Source organism: Anolis sagrei, chromosome 6, assembly GCF_037176765.1.
Source record: "Anolis sagrei isolate rAnoSag1 chromosome 6, rAnoSag1.mat, whole genome shotgun sequence".
Classification (NCBI taxonomy): domain Eukaryota; kingdom Metazoa; phylum Chordata; class Lepidosauria; order Squamata; family Dactyloidae; genus Anolis; species Anolis sagrei.
This window is the reverse complement of record NC_090026.1, coordinates 30,579,078-30,606,961: the sequence shown is the minus strand read 5'-3', so window position 1 is coordinate 30,606,961 and position 27,884 is coordinate 30,579,078. Positions and strand designations below refer to the sequence as shown.

The following is a 27,884-nucleotide window of genomic DNA, read 5'->3' as shown; positions in this document are numbered from 1 at the left end:
TGTTTTATAGGCCTCATTAAAATATCATTGTGGTTGAGATAGGACAATAGACCTTCTGTCTTAAAGGAGAAAGGTTTCAGCTTCTTCTTGGCCTGCTAGAAAACAGGACTATTCAGCAACTTGCTGGCTTGCTACATTAGCAGGCCGGTGTCAGGAGCAAGTGTTATGGACAAAGAATATACAGTACAGTCTGACATCTACATTTTTATTTTGTTTTATGCTGTTGTTTATGTATTTGTGTTATATTTTTAATTATGTTCTTGGGCTTGTCCCCATATAAACTGCCCTGAGTCCCTTTGGGCAGATGGAGGCAGGGTATAAAAATAAAGATGATGATGATGATGATTATTATTATTATTGTTATTATTGCGGGTTTGACATTTTGAATTTGATTAAAATGTTATCTCTAAGAATTTCTAGGTCCTCCAGAAGCTAATTGTAGAGTTGAGTTGGCGGCCCTAGAGATTCTTAGATAGGTGTTCAATGAAGTGAAATAAATTAGTATTTAATTCACTATTTCTCCACTTTTGTGAAGATCCTGTAACTCTAACTCCAGAGAATGAGGAGCGCTGACTATACAACCCCTATATCCATGGATGATATTTCCAAGACCCTTCATAGATATCTCAAAGGATCTGTGGATATCCTCTGGACAAGCTGGAATGTGTCCAGAGGAGGGCGACTAAAATGATCAAGGGTCTGGAGAACAAGCCCTATGAGGAGTGGCTTAAGGAGCTGGGCATGTTTAGCCTGAAGAAGAGAAGGCTGAGAGGAGATATGATAGCCATGTATAAATATGTGAGAGGAAGCCACAGGGAGGAAGGAACAAGCTTGTTTTCTGCTTCCCTGGAGACTAGGACGTGGAACAATGGCTTCAAACTACAGAGAGGCGATTCGATCTGAACATGAGGAAGGACTTCCTGACTGTGAGAGCCATTCAGCAGTGGAACTCTCTGCCCCGGAGTGTGGTGGAGGCTCCTTCTTTGGAAGCTTTTAAACAGAGGCTGGATGGCCATCTGTCAGGGGTGATTTGAATGCAATATTCCTGCTTCTTGGCTGGGGGTTGGACTGGATGGCCCATGAGGTCTCTTCCAACTCTTTGATTCTATGATTCTATCACACTCACAGATAAAATCTACTAAATCATAGTCACATTGAGTCTGAAACCCATGCTGTCCACGCATCTACTGCGAGTTGTAAATTTCTTGCTTCATATAATAAACCTACTAGGGATTCATCATTCAGTTTCCACTTCTCTGCTAAATTCTGCATCGTATACTACACCTGCCATTTTTTAAAGAAACATAACAATATTTACATCGTAGTTATTCTCATTTTCAAAGGGGAAAAAACATGCTGGTGGTGGAGAGGACTAAGAAAGCAGAAACACATACTCTATGGGCACAGAAAATTGATTGACTGTCGAAACAAAATGTAAAATTATTAATGGAATGGCATATTTTGGATGAGGGCAACATTGGCTGGACCAAAGCATTTCCCACTGCAATATTTACATGTCATATTTGTCTTCACTAAGCAGAAAATCCAGGTTTCTACCAAGGAAACAAGCTAGAATGTGGGAAAATTCTGTAGGGGTGTGTGTGAATTCATCCTTAAAGACAGAAAGAGCTGACCTCATTTAGAATGTATCAGATCGATAACCCATCTAGCTCAGCCACTTTCTACAATAACTGACAGGCAGTGCTCTTTCACGGCACTGTTTAAAGGGTTTTTACAGATGAGTTCATGACAACAGGAGGACTGTGGATCTGTAGCCACAAAGAAGTGGCCAGTGTGCAAGGCGCAGATCCTGTTGTGTAGAAACTGTCATTCCATGGTTGTCAAGCTTCGATACTTGGGATAACTGGGTACCCTCTTAAAAGATTTGGACCAGGGGTTCCCAAACTAAGACCTGTGGGCCAGATCCGATCCTCCAAGGACATTTGCCTGGTCCCCGCCCTAAGTCGAAACAACTTTTTTTTTGTCGTGTCAGGAGCGACTTGAGAAACTGCAAGTCGCTTCTGGTGTGAGAGAATTGGCCGTCTGCAAGGACATTGCCCAGGGGACACCCGGATGATTTTGATGTTTTTATCATCCTTGTGGGAGGCTTCTCTCATGTCCCCACATGAGGAGCTGGAGCTGATAGAGGGAGCTCATCCACCTCTCCCCGGATTCGAACCTGCAACCTGTCGGTCTTCAGTCCTGCCAGCACAGGGGTTTAACCCACTGCGCTACCGGGGCTCTGGAAACAACATGAAGCCACACAACAACAATCTTAATTAACTTGACTATCTCATCAGCCAAAAGCAGGCTCATACTTCCCATTGAAATACTGGTAAGTTTATATCGTTCTTCATTTAAAATATTGTTCTTCGTTTAAAATATTGTATTGTTCTTTCTTGTTCCTGTTTTTTTTTTTTTGCACTACAATTAAGGTATTTATAGAGTGAATAGAAATTCATTCATGTTTTTTAAAAACTATAGTCCAGCCCCTCAACGGTCTGAGGGATCGTGAACCGGCACTCTGCTTAAAAAGTTTAAGGATCCCTGATTTGTAACATCATTTTGCTCAGTCACAAGGAGCATGTTTGGGTCTTCTGGTAGATGTCATCCAAAGCATCTGGAGGAATACCAGTTTGTTTATACCTACATTACAAATTCCTGGATAATGATACCCAGCACTAAGCAACCATAGCACTGTTAAACTCCACAATTTCTACTGGATGGTCTTTGTTGTTTCCTTCTTCTGCTCTTCACTGACCAGGAAATAGTCACAGTTGAGAAAATGGAGGGCTAAAAATTTGGATTTTGATCACTTCATATTTGGTAATGAATTCCAGCCTCCACAATGACAAAAAAGTGGGATGTTAAAGGATTAGTACAATTTATGGCATCACAATTTATCTCCCCATATGCCCCACTCTCCTCTACAGCTTGGTATTGCAGGTGGAACAGTTTTGTGTATCCATCAGAACTATTGTGACATGAATGATGGAAATTTGAGCCACTGTCAACACTGCTACTAAGAAAAAGGGATAGAGCTGGGATTTAGAATCAAAAATATGATTTGAACTTGAGAGGTTATATCATGAAGCAGCCAGAAAGTTCAAGGCCAAGGAGAACCAAGGTCATTAACCTAAACTATTTGCCTCCAAATTCATTTTTGTAAACTCTCTCCTCCTTAGAGCTCATGCACTCAAAGCTAGAAAACATTAGCATCAAACACTAAATTTAAAATTAATTTGATTTGTAAGCATTTAACAGAAAAATACCAAATGCCTTTGCTAATTACCAACAGCACATCAGTCATGCATTACTTTTATTACTTCTTATTTAAAAACGGAAATGGCTAAAAATGATCCAAACCAGCAGTTAAAAAGGAATGAATGAATTAAAACATACAATGATTAGTACTCAACATGCTGACATAGCTGTTTAAAAAAACAAGATGTCTTGAAATATGAAGAAAGCAATGTAAACAAATCAAGCTGTCATAGATTGTTCCAGGCTTACGATCTACTTCTCCAGAGTACATACCTTCTACTGTTCTAGATACCTGCAGTCTCCTGGCTGCTTTAGGAAATCCCCCTGCAAGCTGCATTCAACTAGTGTGGAAAGAGGCAATGCAACTCTCACTGCTCCACAATCCATGCTAAGGATTGATTTTGTTTGTTCTTTGCTGGAGAGCTGCCATCCATTAGGAGATGACCTTAATACATTTTAGCTGTTCGATACAAAAAAAAAAATCTAATTCCCAGAAGTTTTTTGTAACGGAGGTGTCTCAGACAAAATGTGCTCCTAATTTCTGATTTCAACATCACCCATCTTTTTTGTTTTAGGGCTAGAATTGCATAAATAACCCATTTTTAGGTTTCTCCATACATTGATGACATTGACGTAAGGTGGATGTAGGTATATAAAGTCCTATAAGCCACAGGCAGCCTCAATCCCCCAATTTTTTTTGTCTTTGAAGCCTCTTTCAATCTCGCACCAATGTTTTTTGAAAAAAAATCAGCATCATTTTTGGACAATACCACATTGTCCTCAAACACCTCAAAATCCTAAGATAAAGACAAAGGTTTCCCCCTGACATGAAGTCCATTTGTGCCCGACTCTGGGGGTTGATGCTCATCTCCATTTCTAAGACAAAGTTGTCCATAGACACCTCCAAGGTTATGTGGCCAGCATGACTGCATCTATTTTCCTTTTTGCTTGCTCTCAAAATGGTAAATTGTTGCCATTTTGAGATGGATGGCAGAGGATAATGAAGGTACATGGACACACTGGGTGTATGCGGAGGAATAACTCCTATCAGAAAAAGTAGGAAAAGTGGCTCCCCTTTCTGAGATGTTGGCCATAACCCACTTCCACTTTCCACTGTAGTCTCCCTCAAAATGGCAACAGAAAGCAATTGAACTTCTTGCAATGCCAACTCCTGAAGGACATCCTACATATTCTTTGGTTTTCTGATTACGTGAGAGAAGCCTCCCCCCGCAGGATGGTAACACATCCGAGAGACCCCTAGGCAACGCCTTTGTAGACAAGCAATTCTCTCACACCAGAAGCAACTTGCTGTATGCAACCAGAAAAACAAGCACACTAAGTGAGATGAATATGCATGTCCAGTGTGGAATACATCTTGCCACATTAAAACAGTGGATGTGGCTCTTAATGAGACATGCCACATTAACACAGGATGTCTATGCCTCACACCACTGGAGAAATTATACTGTTTAGCTGATATTACACCACCTGACATCTGTTGGGAAGTAGCAGCTAGTAATGAAAGGACTAAGGTAGTGACATCTCCAGCCCATCCTCTGTTTGAATATCAGCCAGCAAGCCAACACCTTAAATCAAAAAATAGCTTCCTAAGATCTACAGAGATGCTCACAGAAACATCTCAGCAAGCAAGAGTCCAAAAGTGGCAGGCTAAAACCCAAAACCTCAATCAGTGGCTGAGAGCAGACGAGAAACTCCCTCCTGGGCACAAAGAAGACTGGGTGACTTGGAAGGCACTGAACAGACTGTGCTCTGGCACCACAAGATGCTGAGCCAATCTTAAAAAATGGGGCTACAAAGTGGAATCCATGACATGTGATTGTGGAGAAGAGCAATCTGCAGACCACTTACTACAATGCAGCCTGAGCCCTACCACATGCATAATAGAGGACCTTCTCACAGTGACACCACAAGCACCCCAAGCAGTCAGCTTCTGATCAAAAGAAATTTAGTATAATGCCAAGTTTTTATTTTTTGTGTGTTTTTTAAATACATTATTTGCTTCTACACGATAAATAAATAAATCATGAACCTTCAGAGTTTCCACATAAGGCTCATTCCTTTTCAGGTTAGGTGATCACCTGGGAGCTACCATAAAAGTGGAAATGCATCACTCCAAAACAGGACAAAATTGTGCATCCTTAACTTTCCCCCTGTGCTATTAACTTTCCTCCTAACTGTGCAGTTAAGTGGCTTAAGCAGGCACATTAGGATTATTGGCTGGGCGTCCAAGGTAATCGGCAGATTCATTGAGAGAGGTTTAATTGGGTAGTCAGGAGCTTAGACAGAAAGGCAAGGAGTAGGTAAATGTTGATAGTGTGCAGAGACTTTGGAAATAGAGCCAAATTGGTCTAACATGTCGTAAAATCTGGAGTACAAGAGACATTATTGTGGAGGCATACCTTCCAACATTGCACACTGGATCATGAGTATGGTCAAGATGGAGGTATGCTGAGGACAAAGGAAAGTGGGAAGAGGAGAGAGGAAATTGGGGTACTTTAAAAGCATTTGAAATGACAAGATGGCAGAGGATTGATTGGGAGACTGAAAGTATGTGGGATTTATTTTAAAAGGCTTTAAAAATGTGGAAACACCCAGGAAAGTCATCTTGGTCACTTCAAACATCAAGGAAGGGAAATGATCTTCCCCTTGCGTGCAAATAGAAAAAATGTTATAAAATAGGTCTCATTGTTTTTCTGGGGATGAAATGTTTTCAGGAAAGTGGTACTTGGGGATTATGACCAAGCCTTAATATTTATATTGTAATCATTGGGGAGGATTGATTTTTTTTCCTCTTGAAATAGTGTTCAATTCTGTTTGGAAGCATTTGTTCATGGGGGTGGGGGGTTGCTAATAGGATATCATTTTGCTACTATTTTCCTGGTACAAACTATCTCATAGAAAGCGAGAAGGGGGCAGGGAGGGAGAGGTTTTCTTTCATAAAACACATATTTTCATTTGGGGCTAAAACCAAAAGCCACGGCCATGCCAACAGTCAGATTCCAAAATGAAACTTTACTATGGTTTTGTCTAATCAGAATATCCATTGCCATTGCCTCCTCCTCCTTCTTTTTGCATAAGAAAGGCATTTAAAGCTTCTGGTCACGATTGGCAAAACAAATATAAACCTGTAGTTTACTCTGTGCACAACAGACATTTGATATCAGTTGGGATTTGGATCCAGAATTGCCATAGATACTATGCTTATGCACATATTCGGAGTGGTCGGTTCCCTTTGGCTGATCCGGCTTGTTTGGCTTGGCTGGATGGCCGTGATGGCAAAGGCTCAGCCATTACATTTTTTCGTCTAGCTCCTCCTCCCCATTCGGCACCACAAGGCGTGGAGAAGCTGCCACGTGCTGCTCCACGGGATTTTCCTTTGAGCCTCGCCTGTTCAGCCAATCAGAATAGAAGAACACTGTGACGTGTCTTATGCAGTGCTTCCTTAACCCCGTTGCTCAAACCCAGACTTCCTTGGAAGGAAGAAAAGGGTCCCAGGAAGGTTGCTTCCTTAACCCTGATCTTCAAACCCAGATTCCTTTGAAAGGAAGATAGGAAAGGGTCACAGGAGGGTTGCTTCCTTAACCCCATTGCTCAAACCTAGACACCCTTGAAAGGAAGAAAGGAGAGGATCCCAGGAACGGAAAGGGGAACCTCATAAGTTCCCCATTCCTGCCATTAGGCTGGATCTTCCCAGATCTTTTGGCTGCCTAGCCAAAAAGAGATTTTCCCATCAGTGGATTTTCAGGATGCTCCTGAGAAACAGATCTGGGTACCCAACAAAATTCGGATACCAAAAATGGATTGCCCTCCATCCATATTGCACAATCCTAATAGATATATGAATGTTCATGGCTACTCAAGTCCCATTATATACATCAATATACAAACATGGTGTCACTTATATAAGATGTGGGGGGAACACAAGGTTTGCTTTTGGGAATTGGGGTGGGGGTATTTTCAAGCCATGGCTGATTGATTCTATAGAAACAGAATCCATGGGTATGGATATCAGGGTTTGTACAACCATAGTAAACAAACAAGCCAGGATATAATAATTTAAAAAAATCAAGGTTTCAAATGAGAGAGAGCGAGAGAGCTTCTATGGTGAGAAGAGGTTCACCCTGTTAAAATATTATCTTCCATTGGGAATTTTCAAAGAAGTCTCCATGTAAGTCTCTTGCAGTATAAAAAGAAGGAAGGAAAGGAAAGAGAAAGTGCTTTGAATAAGACATGTCAAGAATTACATGTGAAAACAGGTAGGAGGGCGAAATTGAGTTTCACAGGGGAGTGTGGATGAATTCAACACTTGATGATGCAGGGTTTTCTTGATGGCCCCATTTGTCATAGCAGCAATCTATTATATTGCCATGTTGAGAAAACAGTAATATTTCAGTTTTGGTGCAAGGTGAGGAAATATGTTGTTTCATTTGTTCTGTAGGGAGGCATCACTCAGCCACAGGTTTTACTAGCGGAGGAAACATTCTCACTATGAGCAGCTCCCCTCAACAACACACACATCAAGGAGAGTGTAAAATAATTTCTTTGAAAGAATGACAACAAATGCTAAGAATCCTGTAAACACCTCTACAAAATTGCTAAAGGGAAGCAGAGAAATTCGGCAACATGCCACAAGCCCGTGAGTGCATTTTGCTTCAAAAACAAGATAAAAAGAAAACAAATCTAAAAGGAAAACAAATACAGAAGCACAACATGTCAGGATTCTATGAGACTATATAGAGATATATATCATCACTTATTTTGTTGTGGCATGCAAAAAAAAGTTATTTCAGAAAGGCTTTTTCCTCGCACTGCGTTTCAGGATGAGGTATTTTTACACAATATTTGCATAACAACTTTTTGTGCAAAATCAATGTTTTGTGCAGGACAAGGTGTGTTTACAAAACACACAGTTTTCTGTGCAAAAACATGGGCTTTTGAAGAGTTACACAATTGGCCTCTTTAATAATACTCAGCTATGATTCTTCTTGTTCCTTATGACAACATTCAATGCGTGTCTTTAATTTGCCAGGTCACTTTGATCACATTATTTCCTGTGCAGAAAAACAATCCTTGTTTTATTTTTGTGCCCAAAATAATTCCTGAACTGTTACCAATTTTTGAAACTTTACCTTTTTTTGCAGCTAAGATTAAAATGATAAAATTGTTCTCACCTGGAAATATCAAATTTGTGAAAAATTATATTCCTAAATAGAAGTACGAGTTAAACTATTTGGCTTTCGAACTGCAAAAAAGGTAAAGTTTCAAAAATTGGTAACAGTTAGGAATTATTTTGGGCACAAAAAATAAAACAAGGATTGTTTTTCTGCACAGGAAATAATACATCTGTACAGACAATAAGAAATCTGTGCTGATAACAGGTTTTCTGCATAGAACGCATCATTTTCTGTGCGGGAAACCTCTTTTTTGTTCCAGAAGTTGTATTTTCTGCACAAAAAAATAGAGGTTTTTTTAAAAAAATATATGTGATTTTTTTTCTTTGCAGAAGATGCCACTTTCTGCCCAGGAAATTTCTTTCCTGTAGAAAAGTTTTCTAAAATGTGCAGAAGTCCTGAACTTTGAAAATTTGCACCTGCCTGTGATTTTCTCCATCGGTTTTCCCTAACACAGCATTTCTCAACCTGGGGTTCGGAACACCTGCGGGGGGGGGGGGGGTTGCGAGGAAGTGTCAGAGGGGTCACCAAAGACCATCAGAAAACACAGTATTTACTGTTGGTCATGGAGGTTCTGTGTGGGAAGTTTGGCCCAATCCTATCATTGGTGGAGTTCAGAATGCTCTTTGGACTATTTTCCCCCAAATTCCAACAGTGTTCACATTTGGGCATATTATCTATTCAAGTCAAGTTTGGTCCAGATCCATCATTGTTTGAGTCCACAGTGCTCTCTGGATATAGGTGAACTACAACTCCAAAACTCAAGGTCAATGCCCACCAAACCCTTTGATTGTAGGTTAACTATAAACCCCAGTAACTACAACTCCTAAATGACAAAATCAATCCCTGGCCAACCCCACCAGTATTTAATTTTGGGTGTATCGGGTATTTGTACCAAATTTGGTCCAGTGAATTGAAATACATCCTGCATATCAGATATTTGTATTACGATTCGTAACAGTAGCAAAATTACAGTTATGAAGTAGCAATGAAAATAATGTTATGGCTGTGGGTCACCACAACATGACGAATGGTATTAAGGGTTTGCAGCATAAGGAAAGTTGGGAAACACTGCCCTAACACATGGGAGACCTGTTTCTTGATTATCTTTCAAATATTTCAAAAAATGTTATTTCAATATGCTACAAACTATAAAACCTACATATATGTAATCCAACACATCTCTGCTGACCCAGATGGTAGGACAAGGTCTAACAGTTTGAAGTTTAGGAGAGTAGATTTCCATTTAACATTAGAAGAAACTAAAGAACTTTTGGACAGTAAGAGCAGTTCGGCAATGGAATCAACTGCCTAAAGAGATGTTGGAGTCTCTTTCTCCAGGTGCCTTAAAAAAAAAAAAACAGATAGCTACCTCCTGGTGATGGTTTAGCTCAGGGCTTCTCAACCTTGGGTCCCCAGATGTTTTTGGCCTACAACTCCCAGAAATCCCAGCCAGTTTACCAGCTGTTAGGATTTTTGGGAATTGTAGGCCAAAAACATCTGGGGACCCCAGGTTGAGAACCACTGGTTGGATAGGCTGCATTGAGCAAGGGTTAGTCTAGATCAGTGGTTCCCATCCTTTGGGCCTCCAGGTGTTTTGGACTTCAGCTCCCACAGTTCCTAACAGCTGGTAAACTGGCTGGGATTTCTGGGAGTTGAAATCCAAAACAACTGGAGGACCAAAGGTTGGGAACCACTGGTGTAGATGGCCCAACTCTATGATGCTTAAGGGCCCAGTTTGGGAGAGCCTGATCTTGAGTGAAGAGTAAATTCTTACCTGTCTCAGAGTTTGTAGAAGCAACAGGCATCTCAAAGGCTGGGGAAGTTCGCTCTGTGCTGGATGTAAAAGTGGCTAATAATTCTTCTTCTTCTGACAGGTCCTGCTGGTGATGCTGCGGAGAGAAATGGATTGACAGACTTTTGAAAGACATTCTAGGCATGATTGGCTACCATCCATAGCAGGCAGGATTCATCATAGTCCAGCAGTTGTGCATATAATCTCCTCTCCCACCAGGAAGCTGCTGGAATGGGTATGCATTTCTTATTATCATGCATATCCAGAGCTGTGGTGGCTGCCGATGTTCTATAAAGAAGAGAGCCAGTCCCTGCTGCTCTTGCTTACTTAATTTTGAAATGCTGAGCTTACTGTAGTTCATTTCCCTGGATGCTGGAACAGATCAAACAACCAAAAAAGACAGCTCTTTGCATTTCAAAAAAGAGAACGCCTCAGTGAAATTTTCAGCTCAGTTCTTAGTGTCAATGCAATATCATACCACATGTGTGTGTGTAGAGAAGGAGTGGAATTACAATTTGTTGGCCCCAAACTTCACACATTTGGGAGAAAATAAGGAGCATAAAACTCTAAGCTTTTATTGTCTGTGCACATCTCCTAACGACTTTACCAGAGTTTCCAAAAACAATACAGTACATAGAGTTGCTGTTAGTTTTCCAGACTGTATGGCCATGTTCCAGAAGCATTCTCTCCTGACATTTCACCCACATCTATGTATGGCAGGCATCCTCAGAGGTTGTGAGGTCTGTTGGAAACGAGGCAAGTGAGGTTTATATCTCTGTGAAATATCCAGAGTGGGAGAAAAAACTCTTTGTCAGTTTGAGGCAAATGTGAATGTTGCAATTGGCTACCTTGATTAGTACTGAATGGCCTTGCAGCTTCAAAGCCTGACTGCTTCCTGCCCCCCCCCCAGCCCAATCCTTTGTTGGGAGGTGTTAGCTGGCCCTGATTGGTTCTTGTCTTGAATTCTCCTGGGTTATTTTTAGTGTTGCTCTTTTTTATTGTCCTGATTTTAGTGGGGGATTTTTAAAATACTAGTAGGAGTAGGACAGAATGCTTCTGGAATATGGCCATACAGCCTGGAAAACTCACAGCAACCCATTCAACGCCTTGCTGCAATGAAATACCATGTTAGTTGGCTCTGTTTGCTTCCTGTCTGGAATTCCCCTGTTTTCTGGGTGAGAATGCTTCTGGAACATGGCCATACAGCCCAGAAAACTCACAGCAACCCAATGATTCCAGCCATGATAGCCTTCAACAACACATTGGTACAGAATATGTTTTGTATAATGTTATGCATGGGGACATAGGAAGAAACTGTGCAGCCCTCCAAAGGTTGCTGAACTGAAACTCCCAACATTTTCAATGAAAAATGCAGAGAGTTGCATCATGCGGAGAGTTGCAATTCTCGAAATAATTGTGAAGGGATGGCATCCCACCCTAAGGTAGATAATGTGATTGCAGAGTCAACAGGCCTGCAAAGAGAATGGAGAGGCCAGAATACATTAACCTACTCCTTCCTACATTGGGATGGTCCAAGTATGTCTTTAAGGGCTCAAAGACTCCCCAAAGCCCCCAGACCATGTCTCCAAAATTAAAAACAGGCAATTTTATAGCCAAGACCTGCAATTTACACCCCACAGCTTCTCAAGCTCCCCATCCCAAAGATTATCTCCTCTAGCAAAATTAGTTGAAAATCAACAGCAAATAAAAGATGAAGGGATACTACATCTCGTCTAATTTATTTGATTGTACAGTAGGGGAGGGTGAAGGTGAGAAGCAGCTGCGGTTTCTCATTTCTTCTAACATTTCCCAAACATGACAAAAGAACATGGAACATGGCCATGCAGCCCAGAAAACTCACAGCAACCCAGTGATTCCGGCCATGAAAGCCTTTGACAACACAATGACAAAAGAAGATGTTTCTTCAGAATTGTACCTTCCTTTCCCACCATTCAGTCATAGAAACCCTCAATGACACAATGAGTTAAACCCTTATGCCAGCAGGACTGAAGACAGGACTGAAGAAGGTTCGAATCCAGGGAGAGCATGGATGAGCTCTCTCTGTCAGCTTCAGCTCCCCATGCGGGGACATGACAGCAACTTCCACAAGGATGGTAAAACATCACAACATCTGGATGTTCCCTGAGCAATGTCCTTGCAGACAGCCAATTCTCTCACACCAGAAGCAACTTGCATTTTCTCAAGTCACTCCTGCCACAAAAAAATAAAAAGTTCAGGGCTTGCCCAGGTCATTCCATCTCATCATTTGCAATCTGTATTTAAATGTGTAAAAGCCTCCCACATGTCTAAAATATTATCTCTGTTACAATTATGTTACAATTAGGATTTTAAGCATAATTTGAGGATTGTTTGATTTTGGGTAGCTTTGATTAGCTTCCATTCCTCCAATACAAATACAGAATTGTTGTTGTGTGCCTCCCAAGTCATTTCTGGTTCATGGCAACCCTAAGATAACCTTAACACAGGGTTTTCTTGGTCGTATTTATTCAAAGGAGATGTCCCTTTCCCTGAGACTGAGAAGATGTGACATCCAGATGTCACCTAGTTGGATTCCATGACTGAGAAGAAACCTGGTCTCCAAAATTGTAGTCCAACACCCACGTCATTGCATCACACTGGCTATCTCAGAATAAAAACATATATAGACAGTCCCTGAGTTACAAACATTTGATTTACCAATAACTCACTCTTAAGAATGGCGCTGAGGCAACAGGAAGTCAGATAAATCTACCTGTCAGAAAGGAAATCCACTCCTGGAAGAGTTATCATGGAGAAAAGGGTCTCCTACTGAAGCTTTATCACAAATCCTTATTTTCACAACAAGCCAATTTTTTTCAAAATGCAGTTCTCACAGGGACAGAAATCTTCTGAACAAAAGAACAGGCAGCAAAACAAACACCATAGGGATGTTAACCCTTCCCTGTGCCATCCAAAGCTAGTATAGTCATATTTTTGGCTGGAGTTACATTTAAAAAATATATCTTCTCTGACAAAGTCATCTTAAGACAGAGGCGGCCCTAGGTAATTTTCAATGGTAAGCAAACAGTATTTTGGTGCGCACCCCCCCCCCCCCAACCAATCATTGATATATATTTTCTGTTCGTCATGGGAGTTCTGTGTGCCATATTTGGTTCAATTCCATCATTGGTGGAGTTCAGAATGCTCTTTGATTTTAGGTGAACTACAACTCGCATATGTCAAGGTCTATTTTCCCTCAAGAGTGCCTCAAGAGCGCCCCTGGGCAAAATCAACTATACTGCAAATGCTTACTTTGCGTAATGGGTTGAGCCACCCCTGTCTTAAGAACAAACCTACAGAACCTATTTTGTTTGTACTCAGAAGCACTCCTTATTTAGTACAATGGATCTTACTCTCAGGTAAGTATGTAAGGACCACAGCCTTAGTTTTTAAGGCAACACAAAGGCAGAGTACACTTAATGATTTCTTCAAGCTAAAACCCAAGCTCTTCACTGGATTCAGGCATCACTCCTTTTGATGCTATTGCCAATCTTCCAGTAAGAGACACTGCCAAAAGAGTAAAAGCTCAGATTTCCCACTGATTGCTAAATAGATCAAACTTTCCTGAATGCAATCAAAAGGTTCCATTCATTCATTGTAGTTGCTAGCTAGGAGTCCCCACCCATGGAAACCTCTTAGTTTCCAACCCAAATCACATCTGGCTTCTGCCAAAGTCACAGCTATCAGAAGAAGTTTAATGCTTCTGTCTAAAAATTGGGGAGACAGAACCACAATTCTTGTATTTGATCGCATAATATTCACAATCCTCCCCTTTGGGGGGAGGCAAAAAAAGAGGGTGCAACTATTATGCAAAAGCGACTATTATGTGGTGAAAGAAGCCACCCTTGAGGGGCTTTTTTGACACATAATAGTCCTTTTGAGGGTGCTGCTGCACAAACGAGTGAAGGATGGCTGTGCCCTCAAAGCACAGGTGTGGAGAGAAGAGGCAGGTAAGTGATTTCATTTGCCTAATCACTTCTCTTTTCCAAGTTATGAAGGCTTGCCTTGGCTGGCAGTCAAGGCAACCCCTGTAGCTCTGAGAAGACATGGGCATGGGTGAAGCCTGACTTCCCTGCGAGCCTGCCTCTTTCACATAATAGTCACGCCCATGAACTAAGGGTGTGACTATTATGCAAAGAATCTTAAAAAAACAAAAATGGGACCCCAAAGAGGGGGATGCGACTATTATGCAATGACAACTATTATGTGATGAAATATAATTTTCCTTTATTCTTACTGCCAAAGACAGAATTTAGGGGATTGCTCATATAAAAAATGTGTTGTACAATCCTAAGAGCCAAAATAAGTGTGATTCAGGAGAGCTCGGGGTAATATAATCAAGCCATATGTAGTAGCAGACGTTTTCCCATCAGCAGCATTGAAGAAAGTTCTCCAAGTGCCAGTTCAGTTGGCTGTTGAACAAGGAATGGGATGTGGTTATCATCTTGTTCTTCACTTTTGGCTGCAAAATGCCTTGACCTGGCCTTATCTCAAAGCACTTCGAAATATCATATGAGTGGCTCTCATCCATGTTTTTTCTCAATTTCAGCCCTTCATGGTGATATAGACTGAAAAAGATAATTCAGCATGCTTGGTGGTTGAATCTGGATTTAAACCCAAACTTAAACCCTATCCGAATCCAACATGGAACCAGCGGGTTCTTAGTGCCTTCCCAATACTATTTTACTTTCTGAAACCTAAATTCTGAAAGCATAACCTTAATATTCCAGTAACTAGATTTGGGGACCTTTTTCTGGACTACAATCCCCAGAATATTATCTGCAATGAGAAACAAATTGACTAGATACATGGGAAGGTTTCCAAAAATGAAGGCAGTCGCATCTTGAGTCCTGTGGTTTTGGTAAATATTATCCAGTCTGCCTACACACCTTCCTTTCTAAACAAGACACATAAAAATAAACATATACAAGCCAAAGTAATTGCCTTGGTTAGTCACCTCTAGTCTGCCCTATGATTACTCCAGACCTCACTGACAGCTCTCAGACAAAATTCTAACAGGCCCTGCTGACAGCAGAGGGAAATAATCAATCACAAGACTGACATGCCCACAAGCAACAGCTTCATCCGTAAATGAGGAATCAATATACATTGGGGATGGAGGAGCCAGGCCCTTAGGAGGACATCTGAGACACGCTTCTTTTACTAATGAAAGTGCAGACTGCCTTGGTTTGGGGGAACCTGGAAGCAGTGCTGGCTCCAGGATTTGCAAAGCCAAGATGATGGCTGTCATGGGAATTTTTCAGCCATGGATCAGTTGGTCCCTCAAAATGACCTTAATATACTGGGATGCTGAAAATTAAGCTGCCCTCCTGGAGACTCTGTACCCTTTCACGCTGTAAATATTTGACATTATAGCACCATGGGAATACAAACTGCGCTTAGGCAGCAAAAATGAAATGCACATATATAGGATGGATGACACCTGGGTTGACAATAGTGCATGTGGAAGAGATTTATAAGATTTAGTAGACCACAAGCTGAACATGAGTCAACAGTGTGATGCGGGAACTAAAATGTCAATATGATTCTAGGTGGTATCAATACGAATATTTCACCCTTATTGGCCTGATTAAGTCAGATAAGTGGTTCCCAACCTCTGGTCTGTGGACCACCAGTGGTCCGCAAGAACTAAAATATGGTCTGCTGCCTCACCATTACTACACCGTTGCAATGAGAGCAAGTGGTCTTGCAAAACCCTCTTATAGTGCCAAGTGTTAACAACATCCATGGATAATAACACAGCCCAACACAAAAATTCTTGGTACCTTCTTTTTCAGGCCTGGCCCTGGGTTTATTTGGGGTGCTGATTCAGAAAATTGCTTTGGATAGCCCACAATAGATCTAGATTATTAAATATAGTTTTCTGTGGGTGAGCAGATGGCGACTACTGGATGGCACATGTTCTGTATCAGATACTAGAGCTGATATGATCAAATATAATGTTCTTAATCAGAACACCAAATAACCAAACTGAATCTAAAGTTGACCAAAAACCAATTCGTAACCCTTTTGGTACTAATGTTGGAGGGTTTTTTTAATCGTATCAGAAGCAACTTAAGGAACTGCATGTCGCTTCTGGCATGAGATTATTGGCAGTCTGCAGAGATGTTGCCCAGGAGATGCCCGGTTATGTTGTCATCCTGTGGGGGGCTTCTCTCATGTCTCCACATGTGAAGCTGGAGCTAACAGATGGGAGCTCACCCGATCTCATGGATTTGAACAGCCAATCTTCAGGTCAGCAGTTGAGCTGGCACAAGGGTTTAACCTATTAACCTGCTGTTCCACCGCAATGGGGAATGGTCCTTGGTCAAGTGGTCCCTGATCAAAAAAAGGTTGGGAACCACTGATCTAGATCAAAGGAAGTAATATACCACACTTTTCTGCCTTGGTCAGACATCATCTGGAATACAGTTCTGGGCACCACAATTTATGAAGGATATGGACAACCGGAATGTGTTCAGAGAGGGACAACTAAAACAGATACAGGTTTAGAAGCCAAGCCCAAAATAGGAGTAATTTAGGAAAAGGTAATGGAGAAGAGAAGGTTGAGAGAGGCCATGATAGTCATGTTTAAATACTTGTAAGGTTGTTGCATTGAGGATGGGGCAAATATGTTTTTGCTGCTCCAGAGACAAAATCACAGGGCAATTGAGTCAAACTACATCTGAAGAATAGGGATGGTAACAGCTATAGACAGATGGGATACATGGTCTCAAAGTGTATTGGAGTATCGTTCTCTGGATGTTTTTAAGCAGAGGCTAGATGGCCATCTGTTGGGAGTGCTTTGATTGTGTATTTTTGCATGTCAGGGGGTTGGCGTGAATGGTCCTATATGTTTGTATCATTCCACTTGCAGATTACAGAAAGGCATTGATTCATTATTATAAATTGTTTCCTTTACAACCATACCTTACTGCTATCACAGGGGGGGAAATTATACATTTTGTTACTTTGCATCATGGGTTTATAGGCTTTAAAAATAGTCATCCTCAAGCATGAATATTTCACCCTTATTGGCCTGATTAAGTCAATATAACCAATACCGTATTTGTTAGATGAAAACACATTTCAGATTATGAAAATATTAGCTTGGGACAGCCTCTCTGAAATTGTGAAATATTCTTTAGCTTCAGAATTCTATTTAGGAGGATGTCAGGAGAAATAAAACTTTCTGACAGCAGAAATAAAAAAGGAGGGCCCTGCAACCCGTTTTTTGGACTGATGCAATTTTGTGGAATGTTCACAAATACTCTGCCTTCTCATGGAAATTGTGAGCAATAGGATGGATGGATAAATCTGACTTTATTAGTCAAAGCAAAAGCTTTTTGAATTCCTCGTTAAACTAAAAAGTGGAGTATAAGTAACATCATATGGCTGAGAAAGATAAGTGAAAAGCCATGTGAGATAAACAGGAGATGATAAAAAGGCCAGGAAGCTGGAGGGAAATAGTTGTATAAAAGCTTCCCTGGTAGTGTAGCCACATATGCGTCATCCAGAGGACAAAAGCAGACAGATTTCCATTTGATGTACATGAGCCTGCTTTTTTGTACTACGACAGTACAACCCCTGTATCCACGGGGAGTGCAATTCAAGACCTCATGCGGATCCCCATAATCACTGATAATAAGGTAAAGATTTTCCCCTGACATTACATCCAGTAGTGTCCTACTCTAGGGGTTGGTGCTCATCTCCATTTCTAAGCCAAAGAGCCAGCGTTGTCCATAGACACCTCCAAAGTCATGTGGCTGGCATGACTGCATGGAATGACGTTAACCTTCCTGCCGGAGCGGTATCTATTAATCTACTCACATTTGCATGTTTTCAAACTGCTAGGTTGGCAGAAGCTGGGGCTGACAGCGGCAGCTCACCCTGCTCCCCAGATTCGAACCTGTGACCTTTCAGCTAGCATGTTCAGCAGCTCAGCACTTTAACCCACTGCGCCGCCAGGGGCTCCCTATTTCTATTATATATATATAGGTTGGTAGAAGCTGGGGCTAACACTGGGAGCTCACGCTGCTCCCTGGATTCAAACCTGTGACCTTTCAATCAGCAAGTTCAGCAGCTCAGCGCTTTAACCCACTGCGCCACCGGGGACTCATATAATAACAGATCCTATCTTTTGACTACACTTAGGCTGGAAGCATTCCATAGCATCATATGGGAGCACTTAAACCCACAAACACTTCTCAGAAGAGAGGGGCTATTTTTTGGAGCATGGGTACGTGAAACCATGGATATCGAATCTGTGGATAAGGGGGTCATATGGTACTGCAATTCTCCAGCCTCTACAACCTGGCCAGTTCAAGAATACTGGGAACTGAGCCCAAAGTCTGACTAATTTATATGTAAAGACAGAATGACTCTATTTTAAATAGAAATGCAATATTTCCTTATTATCATACCGAGGAGAGACTTTGATGAGTGATCTCTGATGATGTCCAGCTTCAGGGCCCCCGATCTCCCTTTCTTATCATTTAAATTGTGCTACAGCTGGCAAGTCTCCCAGCAGAAAGCACGTTCAAATCGAGAAAAGTCTTGTATAAAAGGGATACATGGGCTACTCCAGCAAAGTGCAGTCTTCCAGTGTCATAAGACCTAAATGGGCTGGCTATCTTAAGAACCCCATTCTCCCAACCACGCTCTAAGAAAAGAACTGTAGAGGTATGTGCATATATGCACATATACACATTGGCTGAAAGGAATGCTGGAAGGAACTGAAAGTTGGCTGACAGAGCATGGAAAATGTATTTTTGGACTATTACTCCAAAAGGTTTCTGAGAATTATAATTCCAAAAAAGTATACTCTGGAAAAATTAGGCTACTTACAGCCAGACTAGGCAGATGCAATTCACCCTGATAAAAGAGACCTTTGAGCAAATGGTCAGGGATATATAGTCACAATGATGTGTATTTACAGTGCAGAATTATGCCAGTTCGATACCACTTTAACTGTCATAACTGTGTCCTACAGAATCCTGGGATTTGTAGTTGGGTGATCTTATTAGATTCCTCTGTTACACCAGGTATTTACTAAGGTTTTGGTTCCAGGATCTGCCATAACTACTGGAATCCAGGGATGCTCAAATCCCATTAGATACAATGGCATAATAAAACAATGTTCCTTATATAAAAATGGCGAAATCAAGGTTTGCCTTTGGGATTTTTCATATATATATCCAAGCTATGGATGGAATCCATGGATGCAGAATCCAGAGGGTTGACTGTATGGTTTTGAGACTTAATCAAATATACTGTATAATTATTAATTTATTTATTTCCAACATTTCTACCCCGTCCTTCTCACCCACCCCCCCAAAGGGGGACTCAGGACGGCTTACAACAGCAGCAATTAGATGACGACAACATACAGAATACATTACAACAACATTATACAAGAGAAAAAACAATAGATTTAAATATATTAAAATACATAGGATTAAAATATGTTAAAACATTATTATTCATCATATAGCCAGGTTAAAATCTGATTTAGCGGCCGAGGACTCAGTCCAAAGACTGTCATTGTCAGAGTTCAAACATTGTGAACACTGTCAAACCTACTGTCCAAAGGCCTGGTTCCAAAATCATGTTTTGAGAGAGGAGGGATGAAGCCGACCTAATTTTGCTAGGGAGAGCATTCCATAGGTGGAGGCCACCACTGAGAAGGCCCTGTCCCTCGTCCCTGCCAAACACGCTTTCAAAGAGGACGGGACCAAGAGCAGGTCCTCCCCGGATGATCTTAAATTCTGAGGGGGGTCGTAGAGGGAGATATGTTCAGACAGGGCTGGAACCATATAGCACTTTATAGGCCATTTTAAACAAGCATTTTAAATTCTCAGTCAACATGCATGGCAGTCCTAAAAGTAAAGGTAAAGGTTTCCCCTGAGATTAAGTCCAGTCGTGTCTGACTCTGGGGGATGGTGCTCATCTCCATTTCTAAGCCGAAGAGCCTGCCTTTTCTGTAGATACCTCCTAAGTCATGTGGCCAGCATGACTGCATGGAGCGCCGAAGCAGTACCTATTGCTCTACTCACATTTGAATGTTTTCGAACTGCTAGGTTGGCAGTAGCTGGGGCTAACAGCGGGAGCTCACCTCCCCGGATTTAAACTGCCGAGCTTTCGGTCAGCAAGTTCAGCAGCTCAGCGGTTGCTAAAGTGAAACATAGTGCTATGGATGTGTGGTGTGAGTGGGGCTTAGGAGCCATTGATGTACAAAATTCTCCCCATTCTGAGAATTCAAACTTGACTGGATTGGACAGTCCTTCAAACAGAAGATCCATGTTTCCTTCCTCTATTCCTTCCATTCATTCCATCCTTCCATCCCTCCCACCCTCATGTCTTGCTGAGGTCTTATGGTGTCATTAGATGTTTTGAGTTATGTATGTGTATTTAATATATCTGAGAAAACATTTTTAAAACATTTTTTTTAAAAAAAGAGTACAGTGTTCCCTCGCTACTTTGCAGTTTGCTTTTAGTGTACTCACTGTTTCGCGGTTTTCAAAAAAATATTAATTTAAAATATATATTGCAGTATTTTTGCTGTTTCGCATGTTTTTGCTGCCACCAGTGTCCGAGGCGCTTTCCCACCCTCCAGCCTTGAAGGGACTTTCCTTCCTTTCCTTCACTTTATTTTAAGTTTATAAAGACTTAAAATAGTGTATAACTACTAAAATAAAGTAAAAATATTAAAATAAATATAGCATCCCTACATCGCAGTTTTTCACTTATTGCGGAAGGTCCTAGAATGTAACCCCCGCAATAAATGAGGGAACACTGTACTATCTTTTCAAAGGCATATGGACATCTTCTCTAAATCTTGACCGCTCTATTACCTTAACAACTTTAGCCAGGAGGCATGGTTGACGCGCATGGCTACCAAGACTCCAACTAGCTTGCCAGTAGATAGAACGGTGATTAAGAAAGATTAATTAGAACCAGCTGTTTGGACCCATGAGCATCTGGGCAGAACGGCTAAGACTGTTTAACTGTCTTTAAGGAAGACAACCACAGCGCTGAACGCATACATGCAGGGGAGTGCATATGCTGGTTACTGCTACTACCAACCCCAAAAAGAGTGCCAATCTTTGCCTAAATAGTGCCTGTTGTGATGGGGATTTCCTTTTTTTTGTCTTGCGCACACACAGTCGCCACAATCTCCTCCCTGATAATCCAGCAACCCAAGGTATTCAACCTCCATTCAAAATGATCCACATTAGTGGGACTTCTGGATTATGTGGGCACAGGTTCACATGGCAAGCTGTGCTCCCACTCCGGAGGGAAGGGGGAGAAGCATTTGCTAAGCCTTTTTGTGCCGCCAGCTGAGAAGCCTATCACGCCGCATGCTGCCTTATGTAATACACTGCTACAGCCAGTCAACTCGAAGCTCGCTATTTGTGGCTTGCTGTTTTCATTGAAAACACACAGATGCCCCTTATTTGTCAGTTGCTATCTTTTTCTCCCCTCCACCCTCATTGCGGCAGCGTACCACACAGGGCCATTTTGAGGAAGAACACTGCGCTGCTGACATGCGATTCTACATGAACTGAATGACTTGGACAAGCAATGGTTTGTCTATTTTGAAAAGGAATCCTTTTAGAAACAACGAAAGCACATAATCTACAAGTCTTTTGCCTTCAGATACCATTATGCATCTCATTTCTCCCTCTCTAACACCCTGTTTAGCTTTATGCATAACTGGTAATCTTTTGGGGTGAAGGTTGAAATCACAATATGCATTTCAGTATGCCAAAAAATCCCTTCCAAAGTTAGGATAATCTGGTTTTTTTCCCTACATCTGTTTCAGCTTTAAGGCACATGCAAAAAATACAGTTAAGCACTTTGCGCTCAGTATATCACACAGAGAAAGAGATAAAAACACAAAGCTACATAATGTATGGTGAATGAGACATCCCTTCAGATGAGGCATAATTTAAAATGACAGTTTTTATGACTCAACCCCTATGGATTTTCTAACCAGGATCAGGCCAAACACACTCTGCGTATGCTCAGTGGGCAATTTATTCTCTGTCATCGGAAGTGTTCGCAGATAGAGAATCCAGCTTTCTGTCTTTAGAACAGAATTAAAGCCAAACGTTGGGAACAATTGCCACTACAGATGTTTGGAGACAGCAAATGGCTAAACCACAATAGTAAAAGTTTGGGAGTTGTAGGGCCTTTCCACACAGCCCTTACTCCAGAATATCAAGGCAGAAAATCCCACAATATCTGCTTTGAATAAGGTTATCTGAGTCCACACTCAGATAATGTGGGATTTTCTGCCTTGATATTCTGAGGTATAGAACTGTGTGGAAGAGCCTGCAACCCAATACCTGGAGAGCCAAAGTTTCTCAATGTCCGTGTTAAAGGTACAAATACACAAGACTTCCATGCACCTATCCCCTTATATGTCTCTTATCCATTGTTTCCTATGTTTAAACTTAGGGTTGTGGGAGATTTTGTCATCCACCACCACTCAAGATACTGTCAGTTATGTGTCATTATTCTGTGCATACTCAGAGGCAGCTCATTTGGTCCACTAGTTTAGTCAACAGTAGCATGTGAGAACCGGCAAGGTGTAGTGCCTTGATTTTGGAAAACATGAATCAAATCTTTGCTCAGCCCTGGAAATGATCTGGGTGTCTTTGGGCAAGTCACACACTCTCAGCCTCAAAGGAAGATGAAGGCAAGCCTTTTTCAGAACAAATCTTGCCAAGCAAAACCCATAAAAAGGTCATCTTAAGCAATAAATCAAAAACAACTTGAAGGCACACCAAAACAACAAGCAATAACATCAATTTCCAGGATTGCATCCTGGTTCGGGATCAAGGCCCCGTCTACATTGTCTGCTTTGTACTAGATTATATGGCAATGTAGACTCATATAATCCATAATGTGGATTATCTGCTTTAATAATCTGGATTTTATGGCAGTGTGAAGGGACCTCAGCCCTCAAGTCACAGCCTTCAGCCAATCATCCTTTCTCGCAGTGCCTACTTCACAGGATTGTTGTGAGACATACAGAAATGAATAGACAGTTTGGATTCTTTTACATAATACATGTCATTAAAAATAGACACTGTGCTCTCAAGTGCTTCTTTTTAAATTACATCTTTTAATCCTCCTAGTTGCTGTCAGGAGGAGAGAAAATGCCTTCTTAATACCCAGTTGAGAGTCCCTTATCCGAAATGCTTGGGATCAAAAGTATTTTGGATTTGGGGGGATTTTGGAATATTTGCCTACCTTGGAGACAGAGCCCAAGTCTAAAGAGAAAATCCATTTCTGTTTCATACATACCCTTATACACATAACTTTATGGCTGTTTTATATACAATATTCTAAATACATTTGTGCATTAAACAAAGTGGATGAACACGGAACCATCAGAAAACAAAGTTATCTCAGCCACCCATGTGGACCATTTTGGAGTATTTGTACTACCTTGATTTATGCGTATTTGCTTTACTAGGGCATTGAGTGTTTGCCTTTTTGGATGTAAGCAGCCCTGAGTCCCCTTGGGGTGAGAGGATGGTCTATAAATAAATTGTTATTATTATTATTATTATTATTATTATTATTATTATTAATAGAAACACAACAAGATGAGTCCACAGCAGACACTCTGCTGGCTGTTGTATTGGATCACACGCCGGACACTTCCCAAGTGTCTAGGACTGTGTGATGTATCGGCGAATAATGCGTGCAGCTCCCAGTAAGGTGGCCTTCTGCAGCTGGCAGATGGTAATTTTGTCAGCGCCAATTGTGTTTAAGTGCAGGTCAAGGTCTTTAGGCACTGCACTCAGTGTGCCGATCACCACTGGGACCACCTTGACTGGCTTGTGCCAGAGACTTTGCAGTTCAATCTTTAAATCCTGATATCGTGTCAGTTTTTCACCCTTCCACATCCTCCTATTATTATTATTATTATTATTATTGATCTTGTAATTTCAAAAATGGGATGCTCAACCTAAGCATGGGATTTCAGATACTCCACCTCAGGCATGTCCAAAGTCCGACCTGGGGCGAATTGTTCAAATTTCCAGTGGCCCCCTCTCTCCAGGCCTCTCTCCTTTGCTTCTTTCCTTCTTCCTTCCTTTCCCTCCCCCATTCCTCTCTCTCTTTCTTGACTTCCTTCCTCTTTACATTCCTTCCTTCCTTCTTGGGGATCAGAGCCTCAGCAAAGGCGGGCTCCTTGGGAGGAGAGGAAACGTTTTTTTCAAACTATAGTCTGCTCCCCCCACCCCAGACTGAGGGACTTTGAACTGGCCCTCGGCTTAAAAAGTTTGGGCACCACTGGCCTACTTGGTTTAGAGAGGTAAAAGTAAAGGTAAATGTTTCCCCTTGACATTAAGTCTAGTCAAGTCCGACTCTGGGGAGTGGTGCTCATCTCCATTTCTAAGCCGAAGAGCCGGCATTGTCCGTAGACATCTCCAAGGCCATGTGACCAGCATGACTGCATGGAGCACCGTTACCTTCCCGCCAGAGCAGTACCTATTTATCTACTCATGTTTGCATGTTTTCAAACTGCCAGGTTGGCAGAAGCTGGGGCTAACAATGGGAGCTCACCCTATCCAGTGGATTCGAACCGCCAATCTTCTGGTCAGCACGTTCTGCAGCTTAGTAGGTTAACCCGTTGCACCACTGCAACCCCTTAGAAAGGTACAGGTTGTTTTTCTTCATTCCTTGCTGTTACAAATTTGAGGCGGAGACACGATGCTCTATATTCCCAACCACACCGCTCCACAAATAAGCTGAGAACAAGTCTGCTAGGAATTCCTTCATAGCAAGATGTACAAATGACTCACCATAAACAGAGCTGTGTCATATTGTGGAATAGAAAAACAGAACCCCCAGGGACTCTGATGAGCTGGAGGGCTAGCATCATCCATTTTGTTTTCTCGAACTACGACGTCCGAAAGGAGCAGAAGATACGAAGAGGAATTTCCGAACACCTTCCTCCAGTGTCAAATATTCACACCAATAATAATCCAAATGCCACGCCACTAAAGTGTCATAGTGGGTTGACTTGATTTGGTAAAGGAGGGAGTGGGCTGGAAGGGTGAAGGAGGGAAACAGTAATGTGGACCACGATCCTACTCAAACAATAAAATCCATTGAGGAAAATCCAGTTGATTTCCCAATAGACACAGGTACGGGATTGCACTGTCCGTGCAGGCAAATAGAGGAAAAAGCATGCAATTCCTTCACAGCCCTCAACATACAGGTTGAGCAACATGCCTTATCAGGAATTAATTACTCCAGAATTGTCATGTGGGAGGCTGAGATAGTGACACCTTTGCTTTTGGATGGTTCAGCATACACCAAATGCACAAAAGCATTAAAATGCATATCAAATATATATCCAGGATATGCATATAAATTCCATATGAAACACAAATTAATTTCCAACATTTACACTTAGATCCATTCAATGTGTTGTTGAAGGCTCTCGTGGCCGGAATCACTGGGTTGCTGTGAGTTTTCCAGGCTGTTCCAGAAGCATTCTCTCCTGACGTTTCACCTACATCTATGGCAGGCATCCTCAGAGGTTGTGAGGTCTGTTGGAAACTAGGCAAGTGAGGTTTATATATCTGTGGAATGTCCAGGGTGGAAAACAGTCAGGGCCAGCTAATACCTCCCAACAAAGGATTCCCCTTGGCAGGAAGCAGCCAGGCTTTGAAGCTGCAAGTCCATTCAATGCTAATCAAGGTGGCCAAGTGCAACATTCACACTTGCCTCAAGCAGACAAGAATTATTTCTCCCACATGGACATTCCACAGATATATAAACTTCCCTTGCCTAGTTTCCAACAGACCTCACAACCTCTGAGGATGCCTGCCTGCCACATATTTGGAGTTTTGTGTGAGTGTATCAGGAGCGACTTGAAAAACTGCAAAGTGCTTCTAGTGTGAGAGAATTGGCCATCTGCAAGGACGTTGCCCAGGGGACGCCCAGATGTTTTGACATTTCACCATCCTTGTGGGAGGCTTCTCTCATGTTCCCTCATGGGGAGCTGGAGCTGACAGAGAGAGCTTACCCGTGCTCTCCCCAGATTCGAGCCTGTGACCTGTCAGTCTTCAGTCCTGCCGGCACAAAGGTTTCACCCATTGCGCCACGGGGGCTCTTACAGATGTGTGTGAAACATCAGGGGAGAATGCTTCCAGCGTATGGCCATCCAGTTCGGAAAACTCACAGCAACCCACTATCTCATTATCTCTAGATAAGTCTTCTAAAATCTAAAATGGATTTCTCTCATGTCCCTGCATGGGGAGCTGGAGCTGACAGAGGGAGCTCACCCACACTCTCCTCAGATTCAAGCCTGCGACCTGTCCGTCTTCAGTCCTTACAAGGCTTTAACCCATTGCGCCACTGGGGGCGCTTACAGATGTGGGTGAAACATCAGGAGAGAATGCTTCCAGCATATGACCATCGAGTCCGGAAAACTCACAGCAACCCACTATCTCATTATTTCTAGGCATGTCTTCCAAAATCTAAAATGGATTTCTCTCATGTCCCTGCATGAGGAGCTGGAGCTGACAGAGGGAGCTCACCCGCGCTCTCCCCAGATTCGCGCCTGCGACCTGTCAGTCTTCAGTCCTTCAGAAGGCTTTAACCCATTGCGCCACCGGGGGCTCCTACAGATGTGGGTGAAATGTCAGAAGAGAATGCTTCAAGCCCGGAAAACTCACAACAACCCACTATCTCATCATCTCTATGCAAGTCTTCCAAAATCTAAAATGGATTTCCAATATGATTCAGACTCTGTTGTATCTCATTATGTAAATGCCAAATCCCCTGCAAGCTGCAAATAATCCAAAACACTGACTTCAAGTATCTAGGGAGAGTCAACCTGTAATATCACACACAGAGAGGCTAAATTCAAGGAGGGAGGGACAGAAAAGAGCACCCTACCCAGCCATGACATGACCAGGGAAGAGGGAGAGCAGATTGAGGAGGGTGCTGGAATGCAAGGAAGGGCTTATGAAGAAGGCGAGAGGAGCTTTTTGGCTGATCCTCTCCCTCAATGGGAGTGCAATGAGAGGGAGGGAGACATGTTGCCCATGGGAGGGAGGCGGCTCATGCTGGCACTGGCCATGGGATGGAGGGATGGGAGGAAAGAGAGGAGAGGAAGGCAAGAGGCAAAGCATCCGATGCCAAGCCTCAGTATAGACAGGAGAGGATATCAAAATAAAAGAGAGAAGCGTGGGAATGCGAGGAGGAGGGATGGAGGGATGCGCTCACCTGCCTCGACGGCCACCTGGCGACCCTGCAAGGCTCGGGATGGGAGAAGGCGATCCTCCGCAGCCCCCTTCCGAAGAGATCCGCCGCTCTATGGAGAGAGAAAGCTTCGCCTGGGGCCACTTCTCGGCTCGGCCACTAGGGGGCCTTAAAGGGGCAACGCGGCTCCCTGGGGCCCACCAGCGAGAAAACCTGGGAAAGGTCCCTGTCTCTTTAAGGCTTGTGTCCAAGAGGGGATTTCGACAGGTGGGGCTGCTTAGTGGGTATATTTGGGAATGACAGGCAACACCTGCGGAAATGTCCCTTTCTGGTGGTCTTCAAATACAAGGCCCTTCCAC

The 27,884-nt window shown here is 42.3% G+C and overlaps 1 protein-coding gene across 5 annotated transcripts in view; it reads right to left on the bottom strand.

The window, feature by feature from the left end:
- Window positions 1-27,667, bottom strand: part of MPP2 (MAGUK p55 scaffold protein 2) — an 82,395-nt gene extending 54,728 nt beyond the window's left edge. For 2 of the 5 annotated variants that reach the window (XR_010910158.1, XM_060780809.2), the window contains exons 1-2: window positions 25,113-25,282; window positions 10,234-10,348 (exon numbers count right to left, since the gene is read on the bottom strand). Coding sequence is in view for 4 of the 5 variants with exons in the window: in XM_060780809.2 (XP_060636792.1) it covers window positions 10,234-10,348; window positions 25,113-25,196 (199 nt within the window). In the remaining variant the exon portion in view is untranslated. Of the gene's footprint in view, window positions 1-3,537; window positions 3,619-10,233; window positions 10,349-25,112; window positions 25,283-27,549 lie in introns of those variants that run through there. The other 3 variants (XM_060780813.2, XM_060780810.2, XM_060780811.2) reach the window with 3 other exon arrangements.
- Window positions 27,668-27,884: the final 217 nt, after the last annotated feature.